This window comes from Nomia melanderi, chromosome 2 (genome assembly GCF_051020985.1).
Source record: "Nomia melanderi isolate GNS246 chromosome 2, iyNomMela1, whole genome shotgun sequence".
In the NCBI taxonomy this organism is placed as follows: Eukaryota; Metazoa; Arthropoda; class Insecta; order Hymenoptera; family Halictidae; genus Nomia; species Nomia melanderi.
Window position 1 is genome coordinate 27,629,912 of NC_135000.1, and position 23,051 is coordinate 27,652,962.

General features: G+C 41.8%; 1 protein-coding gene across 1 annotated transcript in view; it reads right to left on the reverse strand.

Annotated features, from left to right (window-relative positions):
- LOC116433335 (lachesin) overlaps positions 1–23,051 on the reverse strand; it is a 440,445-nt gene that overhangs the window by 106,620 nt on the left and 310,774 nt on the right. Inside the window, exons 5-6 of the mRNA XM_076364626.1 lie at positions 13,155–13,362; positions 12,252–12,413 (exon numbers count right to left, since the gene is read on the reverse strand). Of these exons, the coding sequence (XP_076220741.1) occupies positions 12,252–12,413; positions 13,155–13,362 (370 nt within the window). The remainder of the gene's footprint in view (positions 1–12,251; positions 12,414–13,154; positions 13,363–23,051) is intronic.

Genomic DNA, 23,051 nt, shown 5'->3' on the forward strand with positions numbered 1-23,051 from the left:
CGACGTCGAACGGGCACGTATCGGAAAGGCAACGTGGCACGTAAAACGTCACCGGGCTTTTAGGCGCGCGATGGCACAAGTTGCACGGCCGGCCGCCGTGTCCGTTCGCATTGGTCCGCAGAGCCAAACCACAGCAGCTCCGTCAGCCTAACACGGCGGTCTGACCAGCGCGCACGTTGCAGGCCGGGCTAATGTCCGCGCCACCTGGGACACCCTGACATTCGGAATGCACCGATGTCCGGGACCCGCTGCTACACGGGCCGGATATCTATACCGGTGGCCGGTTTTAATCCATCTAGTTTTATGATGACACGCGGCCCTCGAGGAGTTGCGGGAAACTCGGTCGACTTGCCTCGCGGAATTACTCGGCCGCTTATCCGGGGCATTACACTTTTAAATAGAGCACACCGGACGTTCCGAACGTTGCGAGAAGTTTGAATAAGTAGGCTTGCTTGCGAGAGGATTGCCACATATAGGCGATCGAAGAGAAATTGATTCGATCTCTCGTGTGGCGATCCTCTCGCGGACAAGCCTACTTATTCAAACTTTTCGCAGTGTTCTAAATGGTGTACTCTATTTGAAAGTGTAATGTACGGAGTCCCGGATAAGCGGAGTAATTCCGAGGTTGAATCAATTTTTTGAGATTGTACTTGGGTTTCTTAGTTGCGTCGTTTCTCTAAGGGAAAGTTTTATCGAGAATATTCCTTTAATACTGGAACTACCGTCAAAATGGCTGGTTTCGATTGTTTTGTTTCGGTTATTGGTATCTTAAAAGCATTGAATATTCGAAATGATCTTGAAAATGAATAGCTTTGACTTGTGTACTGTAACGAATGTCTGAAGAAACCGGAAAAATTGTTAGAATTTTTATAGGGTACATATCAGTCGTATTAACCCTTTGCACTCGACAATATTTTTCATTACAAGCATTCATTGTTTTCTGACGAAATATTAACAATATTATTTGCAACTTACATAAAGAAACATCTTGCATAAATTATGGGGCAGAGTTGTTTTATTTGTTAATACCTGATTCAACATTTTATGTTGAATTTTTCTGTTTACAATTTTGTTACGTTCAATCAAATGGCGACTGAGAGTTGCCCATCGAGTGCAAAAGGTTAAATTGTCGGTAGTTCTAGTGTTAAAGGGATATCTGTCATTTTGATGATTTGTATCTTTGAAACACAGGTATGTTTAATTTTCTCATATCATTAACCCCTTGGTGATTTCTTTTTGAACTGTGATCGATCTAACTACTTTGTTATTAATGGTTCATCGAAACTCAGAAAATTCTAGTTTTATCCTATATCCACGTGTTCTAAAGTATAATCATTGATAACAGGAATAATATGCAATTCGCCTTCAAACAAATTAAATAATACTTATGTTTGGCAAATTCTGGTTGAAACCTTCACAAGAACAATCGTAATGCAGTATGCCAATTAAAATGATTCTCTCTTCTCGAATTACACTATTAATCATTACACAGATCCCAAAGTTAATACCCCATGAATCTCCAACAGGAAAATCCCGCGCTGAACGTTGAAAAATGTCGAGTTCCATACAGTTAATGCCCAACAGAAGTACGTGAAATACTAGCCGGAAAGTTCCGTTGAATCTCATCCGAAAATCGTCGTGGATCTTTAGAGTCCCGTGAATATTTCATGGACACGTCATGTGTACGCATAATTTCGGTGGCTCCGCCACTGCCTATCTCCGTGCTCCGCCTACCGGCTGCCCCCACCACTGCTCGTTCAGCCACTGACGAGCGGCCACGTTGCACGAGCGACGTGGTGCCGCGCGCTGCCGAGCTGATTAATCTCTACAATATTTAAGAAGCAGATAGCTCGAGTAAAAAGCTCTCAGCCGGCGCTTCCTTTGAATCGTTTTCTTCGTGGAAATCTGATTCGGCTGATCCTCTTCTCAGTGTCCGCCATTTCTTCTCCTCTCACTGGAAGAAGCTGTACACGCGTTACAGCAACATCTCGATTTCAATCGACCGATGAAACTAATGTGGGATTTGTAATGAATCAAGAGCAAGGTTTAAAGTAAATTTCAAGTTTAATTTCAACTTGTAATTAAATACTCGCAACACTCGCAATACTCTCTCAATACTCTCTCTATTACTTCGTTCGCTCCAGCTCGCAATTCTCACACACGACACAAAACACAAAATGGCAAAAGGCAAAAGGCAAGAAACAAAAGGCGCCTTTCCCCATGCATCCCTCCCAATACACCAGTCATTCATTACATACTCACACACAGGGACCTCGCGGTCATCGCCTCTAACGTCTCGCTCTCACTCTTATTTACATTCGCACTCTCTTTCACTCACTCTTTCGGTTGCTTATGTTTCGAATGACCGACAGCTGATCGGTAGGACAGCTGATCGGTAGTCCTACACTAATGTTTGATCGTTTTTAATCCTCGTTGGAGTTTCCTTCGGCGAGATTCAGTGGCAGTCCGTTCGTATCGTCCCTTTCCGCTCGTTTCGGAGGCGCGAACGTTTGCCTGGAACCTCCACCGAGTACACATTCCTTGTTATTCGAATCGTGCCCCTAACGACGCACGTTCTTTGCATTTCTTCGGTTAATTGAAACTGCTGTCCCGCCGCTCGCCGTTCCCCAGCCGCCGTCTCCGAGTAATTACCTCTCCCATTCGACTCGCACGGGGCTGCCCTAGCCTTCGACTATTCAATTAGAGCCGCGGCCCTGATAAAATCGTTTATTGCTCGACTAATGTCACGGAGGAACACTATAAACGAGGTTACCGCTGACCGCGCTTCGAACGACGACCTGTCATGATCACGTAATCGAGAAGTTCCCGTAGGGAACACTGCTTCGATCGAAAAATCTTCCTTCTATATCGTTCCATTGTAGTATACAATTTAAGACTTTCCTCCGTTCGCGTTGGAAGTTTAACATTTAAAATGGAAACTTCAACTTTGACAACTTTCACAAAGCGTTGTAGACTTCACCTCTCGCAACTCAAAGCTCGAGGCACTTGAGCTCTTAATGCTCGAGTCGGCTGAGATTTTCTGAACTCGAGACTCATTTTTATATTGCAACGCTGCTTGTTGCAGCGATTTTCTGGAAATTCTCGATTGTCTATCATTGGACTTTATCTTTTCTACTTCTTTCTTTTCTCTGTTCGTTCGTTCGACGCCTGTCGAGCAATTTAGATAGTGTTTAGACTTTATTTAGGGGTTTACTGCTCAAATTGTAAGCCTGAACGTGCAAACAGGTATAGGACAATGCAGTTTTAGTTTATCGCAGTACTCTTTGAAACACCAAAACCAGGATTTTTTGGAATTCCCGAATACGTCCACGACTGAAGATGACCGTTGCATTGGAGGAGTGTGTTTCATCTAACGACCGCCTTCTTGCCGATGACAGAAAGCAGAATCAACCAATTAGAAATAATCACTCCAAGCACAGCTTTAACCAGTTAACTGTGGAATTTAGTTGGAAAAACCTCTCGTTCTCGCAATAAAATAAAAAATGAAGCGTGTACTCATCGAACGCAGGATGGATGCGCGTAGAGTATATTTTAATGAAAGATCAAAACGAAACAAAAAATAATCACATGCTTATGTGAAAAAATAAAGAATTCATCATTGAAAGAATTAGTATCGTGACAAGCTTTACGATGACGTGTATACTCGTCGAACACAGTTAACTGTTTAAAGGGAGCTGCCTTGGGCCAAAACGCCAAATATTCAAAGTCGTACGAACAGACAGAGATTTCTCCAGGTGACCCTTGTAATATCGACGACAGGACTCGTATATCACGTGGTCGTCTGCATACGTGCATTCTGAACGAGAAACCTTCGACACGTCAAATCATCGTTATCCTCGTACTACTATTAACCCTTTGCACTCTGTTGTCGCCACTGCGGCGACATTGCAATATAAGTTTCTAACTTCATTTTCAGTCAAACATAACTTTAAAATGTACACGCGCTCTTTTAATGACAAAGCAGGGTCTTAAATCTTTTACAGAGGCACGCTCGTAGCTGATAGTTCGTATTAAAGCTGATTCGGAGTTGCTGAAAGGTTACATTAAAAATTGATCGGAGTGCAAAGGGTTAACACGTTGAACGCCGCACGATTTCTCAGAGGGAAATATACAGAATTGGAAAAAATATAATATTAAATCATTTGATCGAATTGCATTATAACTATTCCACGTTCATCTAGCTGAACGTCACTGTATTATGTAGCATTGTTTATAATATAGAAATGTTTTCATATAATCGTAGTTTCATTGAGTGAACTATAGTAATTCGATTTGGTCGGGGGTCACCGGTGACCCCCATGGCAGTCAACGTGTTAAGTTTGTTATACTTTCAACTATACTGACACATTGTACAGTGCACACGGATCATTTAACATTCCTTGTGCGCCACGAGATCCTTCGAGCCGGATCTCAAGAAACAGAGCACAGCGTACTTCCGATTCATCGTATCGAGTCGCACAGTGCGCCACCAAATATTCCAGGACTCGTTATCGACGGAGAAAGCGCTCGTTACGAAAATTTCGTAGGCCCATCCCCAGTTTGTCCGTTCGCGCGGACGTATCCGAGAGAATGCTGCGCACGCCGGCCACAGTCACGTTCCCGCGAACACGCAACCGCGTTATTAATAATACAGCAATATGGATAGAGAGAGAGGGAGAGGGAGAGGAAAGGGACCGGTATAGTTTATCGCAGTTCATTGCAGTAACCGGCGCGCACCGAACCCGCCGGGAATTTTCTCGCGGGGCGTGTGCAACTTCAACGCGGTCGCCGGAGCTTAAACATCGACGCGTGAAGTCGATAACGACGCGGATCGCGCGACACTGGAATCCCGAAACTTCGTTTGCCTTCAATTAAGAACCCTCGCGGACGAAACGCGCTCCATAATTTTTCGATTCGAAACAATATCGCGTCGTATATTCTCCGGCCTGTACGAGATTATATTGATCAAACCGAGGGTGATTAATGGCAACGAGGTTGATCGTTGCATTGATTTACCGTGGCATTCGAGGTAATTTATACGGAAAGTAAAGCGGGATAATCTCTCTAAATTAATATCCCCTGTCTTTGATTAATGCGAACGACTCCTTGTATTTTATAAATCCGCGACACCGCGAACCCACGAAGTTCCGTTTCTGCTCGCAACGTTCGCTCGCGCATCGTAATAGAGGCGCGAGTCGCGACGCACGCTCGCAGCGAGCACCTCGAGGCCTGGCTTCCTAATCTATTAGGCGCCGCGTAAACGAATGCATCAATTTCGCTTGATAACTCCCGACAGAAGTAACTTCGCGACCGGGAAATATGAATTTCGACGAGTTTCCCGGCTCCGCGGCGTTAAGTGTCTTGTATTCCCACGCAGGATAACAACGGAGTAATCAAGCGCATCCAAGTTTCGGAAAGTTCCCGATGAAATTTCCGCGGAAGTTGGGCGCACGAAGGCGTACGAATAATGCGGCGTACAAACGCGACGGTAAACGGTTATATATCATCCGCGGGGGCTAAATACGATTCGCGAGCAGCGTCGGGAAGTAATTTGAAATTTCAATTAAAGGGAAATTGATACGATTCGCCGTCAAGTTATTTTTATCTGCTCCCTCGAAGTCGGCGAGGGAGGGGGGAGGGGAGGTGGACTGAGGGACAGCGGGCGAATTCTCGTGAAATGGTAATGGGGTGAATCGGCGGAGAGACCGGCTAATTGCATTCCTAATAATGCGTCCGCGCGGGAGGACTTATACAGTTTATCGTGCTTTATTACCCGGCCATCTGCAACCGCTGGCAATTTTCCGGTTGGCCCTGTGCAGTTTGCACGCTGTCCTTCGGTGTAACGATCGAAGTTTATCGCCGAGTCGATAAGAACGTTTGCTGCGCCGGGGATGATGCGGATCGCGTGGAGCGCTTCGTAAGCAACTACATTCATTTAATGCCTTTTTGTCCGCTTCAAACAATAGTGCTTGTTTTTGTACTCTATGGGTTCCTTGGTGCTGAGGTGTGGAGCTTTTGTATTTCGAATGTGGGGAAACTGCTGGCGATGAATGTGTTTGGAGATTTGGAGATTTCAAGGTTTGAAGATTTGATAGTTTGAAAATTAAAATTAATAGTTAATTTATTAAGTTCTCAAATGTTCAAATCTCCAAATCAGCGAATCACCAAATTTCCAAATCTCCAAATCTCCAAACCTTCAAATCTTCAAACTTTCAAATCTTCAAATCATCAAACTGTCAAGCCTCCAAATCTTCAAACCTCCAAATCTCCAAATTTCCAAATCTCAAAGTCTCCAAATTTTCAAATCTTCAAACCATCAAACTTTCAAGCCTCCAAGCCTTCAAACCTCCAAATCTCCAAATCTCCAAACCTTCAAATCTTCAAACTTTCAAGCCTCCAAGCGTTCAAATCTTCAAACCTTCAAACTTCAAAATCTTCAAATCTCCAAACTTCTAAATCTCCAAATCTCCAAGTCTCCAAATTTCCAAATCTCTACACCTCCAAATCTCCAAATCTCCAAATCTCCAAATCTCTAAATTTCCAAATCTCCAAATCTCTAAATCACCAAACCTTCAAATCTTCAAACTTTCAAATCTTCAAACCATCAAACTTTCAAGCCTCCAAACCTTCAAATCTTTAAATTTTCAAGCCTCCAAATCTTCAAACCCCAAATCCTCAAACCTCCAAACCTTCAAATTTCCAAACCTCCAAATCTCCAAACCTTCAAACCATCAAGCCTCCAAACCTTCAAACCTCCAAACCTCCAAATCCCCAAAAATCATACAAGAACACACCAACAAACAAACCATCACACACCCCAACTCCCTAATTCAAAACAATTCGCGCCAATGAAAACGGAACGAGCTCGCGCAGGCATTCGGGCGCGCGTTCCTTCGGAATTCCGATTAACGGGTTCAAAGTGTAAATAATTGGCGTGCGCGTAGCGGGTAAAACGACGCATGAAATATGCAGGAAACGCGGCGGGGTGGCCGCCGGCGGGAAATAATCGGCGATTCGTTGAATTCTGCCGTGTCCCGACAGCGACGCGCGGATCCTGGCGGACGAGGATACCTGGCCTCGGTCTCGCGCGAGTCGCATGCACGCCACTTTAAAAACGGACGGCCGGCATGCGAGATCGCTGGGAACGCCACGAACGACAGATATTACCGGGAATTACGCCGGGAAAGATGCCGGGGAATTAAATACAATTTCCCGGCCCCGGCCGCGGTTGTTTCGCCCCGCGATAATTCGTTGTTATACGCGACGATAAATTTGTCCCGCGATTCTTACCGCGGCACGATGATTTTTGCGCGACAGGATTACGCGTCCGTTAAATATTCAACAGGCTATGCGAGCGTTACAACGGTCGGAAAGTATCGGACAACTGAATAAGCTCTGCCTCCTCCTCCTCCTCCTCCTGCTCCTCTTCCTCCCTCTCGGCCGCTGTTATGCGAATATAAACAGCTCATCCGGCCGTTACGCGATCCAGATGCGAGCGACGATGATGTTTCATGTTTACGATAATTGCGAGTCGAAAATGAAATCGCGACACGCGTCGGTGGAGATGAAAAAGAATTGTGCTCGAAATGTGTGTTTGGTGAGTGGATGTTGGCAGAACTTTTAGTAATAAATTTTGTATCGACAGATTTAGAATTCTTTTTCTCATTCGAGGAGTACGAGATGGTTTAGGTCTGTTGTGATTTGGAATTATAGGTGTTGCAACGTTTGAATTGTTAATGAATTGGTGATTTGAAATGTTTGTCGAGATGAGCTGATCGGTTAGTTTTTGAACAAGATTGGAAATACTAACGGTTTCATCACTGAAAACTACATGAGTTTGTTTCGATAACAATTTGAAAGGTTTCTACGGAACAACCATGACACAATGTTCACGCGAACGATACGCGATCGTGGACGATAATAAAAAATCTATAAATCAAACAAACCGATATCAGCGGAAGAGTGAAACGGTTAAGGGGATCGAGTGGAGGAAATGAAATACCCAGCCCGGAATGAAATAGCAAATTCCGCGATTCGGCTAGATTGAAATAGACGAATTAAATTATTCACTGTTCTCGTGTTTCACGTATCAAATCAGTGAACTAATTCGCCGGCCGTTTGAACGCGATCGCTGAAAAACGAGAAGGAAATATCTGCGTTGAGGGTTTGCGGAAACTTCGAGTGTCTCGTCATGAAATAACCAAACATACATTCGAATTGGATTCAAATATTATTAACAATGTACCGAGTGTTTAAGAGAATCTAACTGTTTTATTAAACGACATACTTTCTTCAAATTCAATGACGGTTAAATTCTATCAAAATTCCATGAAATTTAACTGAAATTTAGGCGACTAAAATTATCAAATTCACTTAATTTTAACGTAGTAATCTTCAATTGATTTTCAAATAATAATTACTAACTATTTCTATCGATCGATATTTATATTGCCAACTGTTTTATTAAACGACACACTTTCTTCAAATTCAATGACGGTTAAATTCAATGAAAATTCCATGAAACATAACTGAAATTTGGTCGACGAAAATTATCAAATAAATCACTTAATTTTAAAGTACCAATCTCCAATTGATTTACAAGTAATATTTAACAACTATTTAGAAATATTTGGTAATTATTTCTATCGGTCGATATTTATATTTCCAACTGTTTTATTAAACGACGCACTTTCCCCAAATTCAATGACGGTTAAATTCTATCAAAATTCCATGAAATTAACTGAAATTATCAAATTCACTTAATTTTAAAATAGTAATCTCCAATTGATTCACAAACAATAATCACTAAATATTTCTATCGCTATTTATATTTCGAATTCGCCTACCGTCTCTACGAATTAAAAGACGCTAATTGATTAATCCACTTGATCAAGATTAAAGCCACAAATTCCGAGTCACGACTGTCAAATTAAAATCGTTTTTGCGACGCAAAGAAACGTCACCGCAAAGGTTCCGCGGTGAACGACGTGACGGAGGTCCCATTCGGGGAGGCGAGACGGCGGCCATGCGAACGAGTAATTACCGCATTGCTAATAATACGCCGACAAGAATGGATTAACGTGTCCCGCTGCATTAGGGAAATTACCGGAAACGCTGTCGCTGGGTTTATTGTTTGACACAGAGAATGGATCGCGGGACGCGCACTGTCCGCGGAATTATTTTCGTCTATTCATTGCAGTTCCTCGTTCGATCGAGTCGATTAAAACGATTGACTTGTTCAACCTTACGTTGACACCTAAAATGTTCACTTAACCAGTTAACTGTGTTTCACGAGTATAGACGTCATCGTAAAGCTTGACGATACTGATTTTCAGCGATGAATTCTTTATTTTTCACATAAAAATTTGAAAATTCTTTGCTTCACTTTGATCTTTCATTAAAATATACTCTACGTGCATTCGTTCGCTCCATTCTTTTATTTTACTGCGAGAACGAGAGGTTTCTCCAACTGAATTCCACAGTTAACTGGTTAAACTTTAGTATTTCAACATCTTTGTAAAAGTGTTTAGATACATTATTCAGTTTAGTTTCACAAAACGTTCCGGTGTTTGTATTCTTGTGAATTTTCTCCAGAGTATAAGAAATCGCGTGAAAACATTTAAAGATGGCTGACTTGGTCTGAAATTATGTAGCGTAAGTCGAACCCTTTTCGATCGTCGACAACGATGCTTCTCGAAGGCGTAGGATATTGGTCTCAGGCAGTCAGTTATTTTAATATATACATATTTTAGTCTGTTACCTCATGTTTCATTAATCGTGTTAAATGGGACCGGGGACCGCGTCGCAATTAATTCGGCGCAATGCAATGAAAACAGTGCTCCCTTTCGGTAGAAAGTGACACAACAAGGAACTGTACTCTAATGAAACATAAATTAGAATGTTTCTTAAACGATGCTCGTTCGGAAATTGATAGTTTCGAGAAGACTTTCTTGGATCAGTTTATGACTCATTTGATATCAAGAACTATAGGCTGCTTCTTACTACTGATTAACCCTTCCTAGACTGTGGACATTTCTAGTAATATCAAATTTTCATATTTACAGTACTAAGTCGCAAACGAATGGTTCAATTACTCGAACACAAAGGGACCAGTGTATAGTCTCCTTTTTTCCATCGTCTAAGCATTCGATTTATATTTTATATACTTCGAGGAGTCTTCATCCGCAGTGTAATTAGGATCGACACTATGTATACATATATTCATCGTATAATTGATCCATTATTCCTAGAAAAATCAGTGATCACTCAGTTACTTCTCAGATTTCCAAAACTAGAAAATTGTGACACAATCGTCAAAATCGCATCAATCAAAATCAACGTAAACATTAATCAAGTAACGTTTACTAAATTCCGTGAACCCAACGCAAAGGGTATACTTCTTCCAAATGAATCTACCTGTTGAGAATGAGCATGAAATATATTTTTAATGGCTACAAAGTATCCATTAGTGCAGTCTTCTCTCTCGCAGGAGTCAATTGTTTTTCCCGACATTTTTATTGCACACGCGTCCTTTTCTTTCTGCGTTCGTCAGTTCGTAGCAAACGCTCAACCGTTGAACAACGTTCCGTTTTTCAGTTTTTGTAAAGCGCAGTAATATACACTTTAATAAATATACACTCAGTTTCTTCAAACTGTGTTGTTTATTTTTACAAATAAATATTTAACAAATCGACTGCTATAGCAGGTTATATAAGCACTCTTGATCGTCTTAATGGTTTTTTAATGGAACCCCATTATCATATTTCGTATATTTCCGATGATTCCCGCGTATCCGAATATTCGCGTGTATTTCGGAGTCGTTGAAACGAATGGCGTCAAAGTGGCCACGATAAAACTAAAATGGCACACATGTGCCCGCGCGCGGAATAAAATGTAATTAATTTCTCGCGCGTTAATGTTTCATTTACAGTGAGCGTCGCGTCGAGGGGCTTCGAGGCGGAAATATATGAAAAATTATGATTATTCGCTTTTGATTGCTTAATATTATTCATCGGCGAGGAATAAATACACGCCCGTTCCGCGAGCGAATATTATTGAAAAATCGGCGCGCCGCGAAGTTATTTACCATTCTTCCTTTCGACGTTCCACAACGCGCGAAATGGAAAGTATTTGAATAAAATATCCGGCCGGCGGATCGTTGAAATAAACGGCGGTAACGAACGTATTAATTATCGGAAATCATTTGTTTCTCCCGTTTAAAATTACCGCGCCGCGAGCGTTCGCGCGGTTTCCAATTTTGGAGAATAACATTTCGGAAGATCGACGCGATGTGCGAAGCTTACGACGCTTGCTCGAGGAATCTCGCGTTCGTACGTGGGAATAAGAGGAATATCGTTGTAACGACGGCTTCGTTGCGTTCCGTGCGTTTTACGCAACGATATTTCCCTAATGGGAACGAAAACGTGCGAATTTCGTAATATAATTTGCGACTCGCGGAGGAATAAACGGCGCGCCTGCCACCGACATCTCGTTCGATTGTTGTTAATTGGAAAAATTGACTGATGGTCAGCGGGCGAAACGCGATAGAATTATATGGGGAACGAGATATTAATTGCTGTGTATATCGTTCCCGTGTTGATTATATCCCGGGCACACCGACGAAAGCTCTTCCGTTCCGATTGTCTTTTAAGCGAGCGCGTGGGAAAATCGTGTTGCACGGCTCGCCGAATATTTATATTCTTTATTAGGATCGTTTAATTAAACACTAGAGATAACGTACGTTATAGATATTAAGAGGTATTAAAACATAATCCCCTCGGAGGATATCATTTTCAAACAATTCAGTTCGTTCGTTAATTGCTGATTTTCCAATGGATACTCGAACGTTTGTTCGCGAAAAATCCTGCGAATTAGTGGCTGGAGTATTGATTTAGATTCTAATATTGTGTTTCATTGAATATAGATTCATTAGTTTATGATTTTCTAATGAATACTGCGACCTTTGTCCGCTAAAAATCGCGCGATTCGATGACTGGAACATTGATTTAGATTCTAATATTGTGTTCAGGGGAATATAGATTTATTAATTTCTGATGTTCTAATGAATACTGCGACCTTCGTCAATTACAAATCGTGCGATTTGATGGCTGGAACATTGATTTAGATTCTAATATTGTGTTCAGTCGAACATAGATTATTTTCTGGGAGAAAATTTCGTATAATCGAGGTGCTATTTGAGAGAGACATCTAGAATTAAATGATTACTTTGCTTATAATAGGAAGTAACTCACCTTTTTCATGTTTGTTGATCATTATACTCTGCCCGTCCTCCCTCTTCCACGATATTTTCGGCGTCGGGTATCCGTCCGCTTTGCACGTCAGGCTGATGTTGAGATTTTCTCGTATTGCCACCGTGCTCGCGGTAGACAGCGAATCCAATATGTTGGGCGGCACTTTAAGTAGAATAAGGAAGCGGTATATTATGCGACAGAAATTGCGAGCTGCTCCGTGACTTGGATGCGAGGCGCTAAGAATAGAATCATTCGGGAGCGAGTGTGATAAGTATTCAAAAGTCCCGTGAACCGATAAGTGAATTTATTCATTTGCGTATCGAAACGAAAGCTACTAAATTAAGCTATATAATAAAGCTATATAAATTACTCTTACTAACAATAACCTTTAGCAGTCCTATGTCGAGTCAGGCTCGACATTCTTTAAATTTTCTCTACCTGTTTTAAAAATTTTTCTATGTTTGTTTGTAGTATCACAATTGTATCATTTAAACTAAGTCGACGAAAAATCACGCGTACATTGAGGAACAAAGCTATTTCATTCGAATATTTCTCAAAATGCTGCATTACAGGAAATATAATATTAAATATCAAATTTTACAGTTTCACTGTATGAAATCGGGTGGTGAGCGAGAGTCAGCTCTCGAGTGCAAAGGGTTAACGAACGAAAAACGTTTCAGAAATTTTTGCAAAGAATTCAATGGCGGTCGAGTAGAGTCGGCGTTAAATAACTGGAGCACAATCGTCCCATTGTGGTCTGGGAAGTGTCTTGCGCGGGAAGCGATCCGTTTAAGATGGATTTTCGTTAAGGCACTTAGCGCTCTCTCTCGCTGCACGGAGTTTAATAATTGCGTGCGCGGTTGGCTGGCCTTAAGCCGTCGAAAGAAGATTAAATCTGCTCACCGACTACTTGCAGGAAGCCGACCTGGCTCATCATGGGGATCGTGTTCACTTGACACATGTAGTAACCCCGATCGTCTTGTTGCACGCTGCTTATGTGAAGCAGCCAGGTTTTCTGGTTGTCGTGGGACACCGTGAACCTCGGTATCCTGACGACCACGTGCTTGTGAACGGTAACCACCATCTGACGGCCCACGTGGACCCACGCCACCTGTGAACAGAATAATAATCTCGCTGATGCTTGCTCCGGGAAACGCGATTTTAATAAGATTATAACAGGAGGATTCGATTTTCGGGAACGAAAGGATAGTTCGGGGTACATTATTCATTGTGGTTATCACTTCGCGAGAACTTTATTCTTTAGCTTGACTTCATTCTTTTGTCACCTAGCCAACTTACGACGACGTAACGTTGTCATAAATTTCGATACCTCGAATTTCAAGTTTTGTGTCAGTTACTGTGTGAAATTCTTATGTATCTTCTTGATCTTTATACTTGTTCGTTTCAAATGTTTATCGACTGCTATTCAGAAGATATTACTGTACTATATGAGAAAGAGAAGTCGTATAAATCAAATCCTATATCAAACCTAATAACACAGACGGTAGCAATCTTCAATCAACCGCATTTCTATTTACCATCAATATCGAATCAACACTTACTATTCAATAGCTATTACTACGTTAAAAGATGAGTCACTCTCCAAAGTGAAAATCCCATCAGAAACCTCAAGCAATAAACAATCGCTTGACTATCAATCTCAGCTTCTCCGTTGCGTATTCGTCTTCCTCCTAATCATTTATTTCCATTTCTATTCATACTAGCTTGCAAATGAAAAAAACGGAACCTTCACACGCTCTAGAATTTTTCATGTTGAAAACATTCACCATGAGTCTTGTCCTATGACCTCTTTCTCAACTCTGATCGACACAGCTATTTTGTCACTGATCATTTATTGGAAAAAGAGAAAAATTCTAAGCTTATGTTGATTCAACAAATATATATTACTCGGTGCACTCGAATTCAAAGTAAATATTATTCCTCTGTGATCAACTATTATACTTCAAAGGAAATATAGGAATAACATAAGCTTAGAATTTTTCTCTTTTGAAAGTATTCACCATGAGTCTCGTAGGACAAGGAGTTAACCCCTTGGCCTATGATCTCTTTCTCAACTCTGATCGGTACAGCTACTTTGTCATTGATAATTTATTGGAAAAAGAGAAAAATTCTAATGTTATATTATTCCTATATTTCCTCTGAAGTATAATAGTTGATTACAGATAATATTTACTTTGAATTCGAACGAACCGAGTAACATATATATTTGTTGAACCACTTGGAGTGTAAAGAAATTCACGGAGTTCGACGTGTTCCAGAAGAGAATATAAAAACGCATCAACTAGCAATAAAATCACACATGTATAAATACTAAATTTGTTTATTAGTAATCTTGAATATTACAATATTCCTCAAATCAATTTGGAAAATTGACATTTCTCTGACAATTGCCTGTCGACGTGTACACGTCGCTGACGTTCCCGTAACAGAAGCATCTCGACGTGCGTGGCACATTCTTCCGCAGATGGTGAATCACATTGAAAATCTTCACCACGAGTCCCACTCCTTGTCGTAGGACAAGGGGTTAAGAAAGTCAGGAAGGAAAGCGATTCGCAGGTCGCGACCCGTCGAGGTTGAACCGAGTGCTCGACGGTCCGCCGCGAAGAATCCATCGAATTCCGGCCGTCGTCAATGGGCCGAGAGTCATTGGACGCTCTACAAGTGGCGGATCGCACAATACAAAGCGCGCGCGGAACGCCGGGAGACCCGGGGAGCGAGGAAAGAAGCCCGGCGCGCGTCGAACCGGCTGAAACGACAGCGGGGCGCAACCGGGCCGCATCAGAAATGCTATGAACAAACATTATTATGACCGTATTTTACGCTCCGCTGGGCTAACGTTCCCCTAACTAAGCTCATTCCAACGACAAAGCTTATGCACTTGCGAGGATTTCTGGGTTAAACTGGCTGCCGCCCGCGCGCCCGCCCCTCCGACGCCGCCAACCCCCTGACCGTTGCAGCGCCGGTTCAACCGTGCTCTCCCCGGTTGGCACTTCTTCTTTTTCATTTCCTTGGCAACGCTCGAGAACGCTCGGTTGCGCGAAAGCGCCACTTTTCCTCATTTTTACTTTCCACACCCCCGCTCGCCTCTGCCCCCCCCCCCCGCTTCCCGCTGTTTTCCTGTTTCTCTGTCTGCTTCTGCGCCTGTTTCTTTCCTTTGTTCCCGACTCTCTCTCGCTTTCTTTGTGTACGCTCTTCTGTGTGCTTCCTTCGTCTCCGGTGTTTCTTTCTTTGTGTATTTAAATTTAGTATTATTTAAATTTGTGTATTTGTTTGTATCTCTGTAGATTCGTTGGTCTTTGTTTCTTATTTTTGTTTCCTTCTGCTCTGTTTCTTTCTTTTATCTTCTACTCTCTGTTTCTATTTATATATTTGTTGATATATTTATTTATATCTCTGTATATTTGTTGATATATTTGTTTATATCTCTGTATATTTGTTGATATATTTCTTCATATTTCTGTATATTTGTTGACCTTTATTTCTTCTTTCCTAGCGTTCTTATTTTCGTTCCTTCCTCCTCTTTCTTTTGTCTCCTACTCTGTTTCTATCTACTCTACTTCTTCCTTCCTTTCTTTATCTTGACCTTTTCATTCCTTCGTTCATACTTCTATTTATTTCCCTATCCACTTCCATCTTGTTCTTCCTTCTCGCTCGTATCTCGCAGTAACGCAATAACAACTCTCCTAGCCAGCGATGAATTACAACCAGCCTCCTGTTCAACCCTCGCCGGAGCCTCTGTTCCTTTTCGGCTTCATCGAGCTCGAGGATTCTCTTCCCGGGCCACGTGGTGTACACGCCGCCGCGAGAATGCGGCGAAACTCTGAGGGTGCCTCTTAATATCGCGCCGTATTCTTGGAGATAAAACGTAACAAGTGCGAGCGCTTGAAAATTGTAAGGCTCGCCGTCCGCCGAACCGCGTGTACATATGTAGATATATTCATGGTACGTGGGAGAAAGGAACAAAAGCGACGAGGATACGCTTGCGTTCGTGTAACCTGCGAGGCTCATCGCGTTTCCAGCGTGGGTTCGCTACAGGATGTCTACAGGGTGCGTCGAACTCGTCGACTAAACTGTAACGCGTTGAATGCCATGGTGGTCGCCGGAAATTCCGAACCAAACCAAATTATTACGGTTCATTTAATGAACTGATAATAATTCAAAATTTCTTTGTAAAAGCTATAAGTGCGAATTGATTAAGATTTCAATTGGCTTCCGTTTCAGTTTAGGTATTCCTAAGTCAGCTTTTTTAACAGTAAATGCAACTAATTATAGTATCTCTAGTGAGAATGAAAAATGCCATAACATTCCTTCGATCTTTTATTTTCCTTCTCAGTACAAAATTTGGATGTGTGGAAAATCTAATGATTTTAATAGTTCCATTGATTCAGTAAAATATTAGAGCCTACAGAGTTCAAAGGGATAATCATTTTTCAAAGAAGTGTTTGCACCTTTACAGTAATTGTTAAAGAAGAAATTAGGAATTGGTCATTTTCACTTGTATGGCGGTTCTAGTGTTGAATGATGATTACCTGGAAACATTTCTATATAAACAATGTTGCCTAACACGGTGATGTTCAGATGAACATGCAATAATAATGCAATTCAATCGAATGATTTAATATTATTTTTTTCCTTTTTCTGTGTTTGCTCGATAAAATCATGCGGCATCGTTAAACGAGAGATTACTGTTCAGATTCCTCAGTGTCCCATTGCTTCTTTTCAATGGCTGATAAAGAAGAGTTAGTTATGATTTTATTTAAGTGCAATATTACAATTAGTCTCAATATTCGATAACTCGTTCCACGTTTTAAGATAATTTAAACGATCCCATGGTTAATCGTTTAATGGAAATCGAGGGAATTCTATATTCGAGGTAATTAGGAATATTGTAGGTTAATGATATAAATTTATTGCGGTACTGTGTTTCCATCGAAATTATTAAATTGACTTTGGACTTCACATCCTCCTTTATCCCTCTACTCTCCTGTGAATTCGCCCCTCACCCCCGCTGTTGCTACCAAATTAGTCACATAACACTGACACAACGCAGTGACCGATCCTGGTAATGCCACGAGTCACGTGACTAGTCTGACAGTGTTAGTGGAGGTAAGAAGAGAATTCGCTGAAAGAGACTAGAGTTGTAACAATATAAAATGAAACTGAGGTCTTGCATCTAGCATCTATCTGTATCACACTGAATACACAAGTATAACACAAATTGTTTATTAACCCTTTGAACTCTGTAGGCTCCAGTATTGCACCAGATATAATATTAAATATTTCAATGAATCTCAAAGAAACTACCCTAAAACTATTCGATTTTCCGCACATCCAAATTTTGTACTAATAAGGAAAATGAAAGAAGAAATGTTATAGAATTTCTCATTTTCGCTGGGAATACTATAAAAATTAGCAGTTGCTGATAGATTACAAAACAACCTCTCAGTCGCCACTCGATCTGGCAGAGAAAAATCATTGAGTATAATATTTAACGTTAAGTTTCGTGTGATGCATCAATACGTGAAATATTAAAATAAAACAGCCTTTCTTCAATTTACGTACTGCTCGTGAATCCAGTTTCAAGAAATGTTAACTACATTTCATCGGAAAGCGTTGGGTATTTTTGGTAGAAAACTCTTGGAGTGCAAAGGGTTAAACGTCTCGTTCGTAGTTTCCTTCGGCCTTTTCCTTCCGCTAGCATGCTTGCTTCAGACAGCAGACAAAATGCATCGCAGTGCTCCAGTTACTTTGATTTCGAATTAATACTATCCCCGCGTGATTACGTAACATAACGCCCCAGCTGCAGGGGATTGTGTCGACGAGGACTATCGATTCGCCGAGGGCCAGATTCGTGAGATGACCTGATTCGTTGATTTAATTTGTCGAAAGGATCAAAGGGCCGGCAGACAAACCGGCTGGCAGCCGCTCGAAGGAACGTCATATCGGGGGAGATTAAACCGTGGTCGAACTCTCGGTTAATCCTTGGTTTCGGCTACGGCGGCATCGCTCTCTGCAACGCTCCTCGCTTCGCGGAGCTTCCCTCTGCTCGGATTTTCAGCCGCGAGTTTCGTCGATCCCCGTATCAACCTCGGGGGAAACTTTTTTTTTTGTTTAAAGAACTTCCTCCCTCGGAAGTGTATAGTTTTTTAACGTCTCGCGGGGATTTGCGCGGTCTCTCCGTTGTAATAAATGAGAAACCGCGGCGTATCGCGTGCGCGTCGATGGCGAATGTTTGTAAGTTATCAGGATTTCTTAGACTTGGATCGAGAAGTCGTTTGAAAGGAAGGGATTACAGGAGATTCGTGCGCTGCTGCGTTGAATTATTAACCGTCCCAAGCGGCGCGATGGCGCTTCTACGTTGCGTTGCGTAGAAGTAGCAGTCTATTGGTTCGTAGAATCAGATGAAGCTTATTTATTCCTTTTCCTTCTAATTATTCATTTCTATTTTTGTTACTACTTATCTGAGATTGGGAAAGTGTAATGATCGCACTACTTAAAATTTGTTTTTGTGAAAACAGTTTCTCTGTTGCACTGCGTAAAAGTAGCAGAAAAGTAGCAGCCTATTGGTTCGTGGGTAATGAATAACATCGATTCTTGTTAAATTAGTCTAGAAATCTTCATCACGAGTCTCACTCGTCATTGTACAGCAAGGGGTTAAGAAGTGTCGGCTTTGCAACGAAAACTTGAAAGCAGAACATTGGAAGAACTCTTTCCGCAGGTTTCGGAAACAGTCGAAATTCAGTTTCGCTATAGTTAACCCCTTGGCCTATGATTTCCCAACCCTGATCGATACGTGTACTTTGCCATTAATAATTTATTGGAAAAAGAGAAAAATTTTAAGCTTATGTTATTCCTATATTTCCTTTGAAGTATAATAATTGATCACAGAGGAATAATGTTTACTTTGAATTCGAATGAACTGAGTAATATATATATTTGTTGAATCATATTGAAAATCTTCACCATGAGTCTCGTAGGACAAGGGGTTAACCTCTTGGCCTATGATTTCTCAACTCTGACCGATACGTGTACTTTGTGATTAATAATTTATTGAAAGAAGAGAAAAATATTTACTTTGAATTCGAATGAACTGAGTAATATATATATTTGTTGAATCACGTTGAAAATTATCACCACGAGTCTCACTCGTTGTAGGGCAACGGGTTAAAGGAAGCAGGAAGCGTGAATCCCGACGATCGCGCGATGAATATTGAATAGTTTCCAGGAGATGGATTTTTGATAGGAAAATTCAATGAAACGTCCACGTGAACGATCAGCGAAACACAGGTCCGCTGGCCTGCAGAGCGCGCAGGTAAAATAATTAATACAAATCGCAGCGCTCACCGCGGTCAATTGTTTTCGATCCGTAATCATTCGATGGGATCTCGATTCAAGCGAATAGAACGCTTCCGGTCTCGATTCCGAACAACCTGTCACTGATACAGAATCGATTTACGATTTTACCGTCCGATAGAATCTTTCCCCAGATAAATCGACCGATCTCGATTAATTAGTTTCTCAGACAGGACATCAACTAGCAAAGGAAAACTAATTCGCGCAAAAAGGAACAAAATCCTTGATTGGAAATATTGTGTTCGTCCGATGAAATTGATGGTTCGATATTTATTCTATCGCTGGACCGCAGATTTTCATACACTGCTATCAAACTTGAAACTTCAATTGCTATGCGTAATCAACTACGGAAATATATTCAACGGCGAGTCTGAAAACAATTCTCTCGAGAATTAAATTATAACTTACTAGAAATTGAATTATAACTTATTGAAACAATAATTACTTGTTCGGAAACCAAGCATTATTTTACACGCAGTTGACGATGGTAAATAGAAAAATAGATATATTCGAAACAATTTCTGTTACCACTCAATTTCGTTATTGTAATCCTCTGCACTTGGAAATTTTTCATTAGAAATGTTTGACATTTTTCGACGATCGACGATATTCCTTGAAACTAACTCGAAATCACAAGTACATCGAGAAACAAACCTATTTTATTCGAATATTTCACGTATCAAATGCATTGTACAAAGTTCAACATTTTATTTCTGTTACCACTCAATTTCGTTGTTACATGTAACCCTTTGCACTCGGAAATTTCTCGTTAGAAATGTTTAACATCTCGAAACTAACTCGAAGAGAAATCACCAATACATCGAGGAACAAAGCTATTTCATTCGAATATTTCACGTACCAAACGCCTTATACAAAGTTCAACATTAAATATCAGGTTTTATAGTTCTACCAAAGTCAATTAAATGGCGGCTGAAAGTCGCCTTCCTAGACCAAAAGGATAGAAAATGTTGAGTTCACGATTTATCCGAGTATTTATCTGTCTATCACGAACGATTCGAGAAGGACCGAGAGAAGTGAAACGCGCTTGATCGCGGGCAACTCGGTTCACGGTAGCTAACGGCGCTATATTGGCCTTTAAACGGTCTGGAGGAAAAGCTCGCGCCGCTCGCGGCCTCGATTGAAATCCCTGGCACCGGTACAAAGTCAGGCTTAACTGGCGCCGCGACGCGGCTTTCATACCGCGAGCGGGGAAAAAAGCCCCGCTCCGCTGCCGGGCATTTTCTCGCGATGAAGGACGACCCGGGTGAATCTTCGTTACCATTCCCGTTTCTACGGGAATTCATTTCGCCGGTGTTTAAAATTATTGGCTTTCATATTAACCACTTCGGCCGGGATTTTTGCGTTTACTGCCGGCGCATTTAGACCGGGAACGGTGAATATCGGTGGCGGGATGATTGAATTTTATGTTAATTATTCCCTCGGCGAGTAATTCTTTTCGATAATGCGACGGTGGAAAAATGTGCTCGTTCCGCGGGCCACTGTTTCAAACCGTGGAATAATAATAATTGAATGATCAAGTGTAATTACTGAATTCCGCGCGAACCTTCCGCCGCGTGATTTTATTTTCGATGGTCCGTTACCGGAGAACGGAACTTCGCGTTCACTCCGTTATTGATACGAGAGAGTGTTGTTCGTCCTTACGAAATTCAACAACGTGTTATTCATTGGGAGTTGAGCAAACATCCAGTTAACTCAAATACACAGTGCGCGCAAATATTTGAACACTTCGCAAAATGTGACTGTACATTGATCAAGAACACGGGTTTTACCATCAAGCCTGGTTATTAATTTCCAGCTTCGCGGAGAGTTTTCCTGGGTCTGTTAATTAAATATAAATAAAACTCCCACTCCACCATTTACATCTATTAAAACTTCCCGTGACTTTTTACGATGTCGCACACGCAACTCGTCCGACACTTTGTTAACATTTCACGAAGTCCCAGCTGTTTAATTTGTTAATATTTTTTCGCCCCGGTCTCCATCCGCGAACGTCATAAAACAATCGTTTCTGCTGCGAATGCGTTCCCTTCTGAAAACATTAACAATGGACCGACATTTCCCAGCGTGGGTCCCCTTTAATTACGGGCTCCGTCGAATTAAAAAGGACTTCAGTTTGTCGAGGTCGAACAATCATCACATACAATGCAAAATACAATTTTTCATTTGCAATCTTCTCGCGAGTCGCGAACAGGCTCGAAAGGTTCTAAAAATTATTTCACAAAACGCAAAACAACGTTCCACCATTCAACACGCTAAAATTCACCCTAAAAAAACTGCGGTCGAATAACGATCACAAACGATCATCATTCCCACTTTTCCGCAAGTCGAGAACAGTCCAATCGGAAGTTTCCCAAAATCGAATATTTTACAAAATGCAAAACAACGTTCGACCTTTCTGCACACTAAAATTCACCCTACAGAAAACTGCGGTCGAATAACGATCACAAACGAGTACACCATCATTTTTCATTCCCACTTTTCCGAAGTCGAGAGCAGTCCAACCGGAAGTTTCCCAAAATCGAATATTTTACAAAATGCAAAACAACGTTCGACCCTTCTGCACACTAAAATTCACCCTACAAAAAACTGCGATCGAATAACGATCACAAACGAACGTGATCGTCCCTTTTGATTCGCAGTTTCTCGCGGATAGCGAGCGGCCCGATCGAATATTCCCCGAGCGGCGTTTTTCGCGTCGCCGCGGAATCAAAGGGAAACACGAGTCGCGTGACGAGTCGCGCGACATCGCTCGGCTTAAAGATATTTCGGGGAAGGTCGGGGAAGGGGGTGCGGACAGCTTCCGATTTAATTAAAGTCGCGCGGGCTGGCGGGCGAGCAGCAAGAGCCGCGTACACTCTGTTTCGCGGCGTTACTATCTATTGACAGTTCCGCGGATGATTCAATGCAATCTAGATCCGCCCGCTTCGGGTTCGATTACTTTCGCGCTCTCGGCTCGTGCGCCGCCGGCTGTCAAACAGATCGAGCTCTCTTTTCCGCTCGCGCGCCAGATCGTTTTTTTCCCATTTTTTCTTTTTTTTTTTTTTTACTTCCAAATGACTGGCGCGCATGAAACCGATAAGGGGAAACGAGATTAAAAAAGGAGTAAATAAAATGAAACGTTTGGGGATGAAAACTAAAACAACGGAAAAAAGAGCGAGCCGAGCGGGACCGCGCGCGCGCGCGGATTGGAGCGTGTGGGCGAGAGGAAAGCGAGTTTAATAAAACGGAAAATACATTTCTCGGGCCGGGAACCGAACGAGGCGCCGGGAAATTAAATGCGATCGCGCGGACACGCTAATCAAAAATTTAGGTAAACGGCGACGCCGATAAACGTGAAATGAAATTAAACAGCCGACCGGTAAATATTAAAACGCGCGCCGCGCGTTCGCTCGGCGCTTCGTTTCA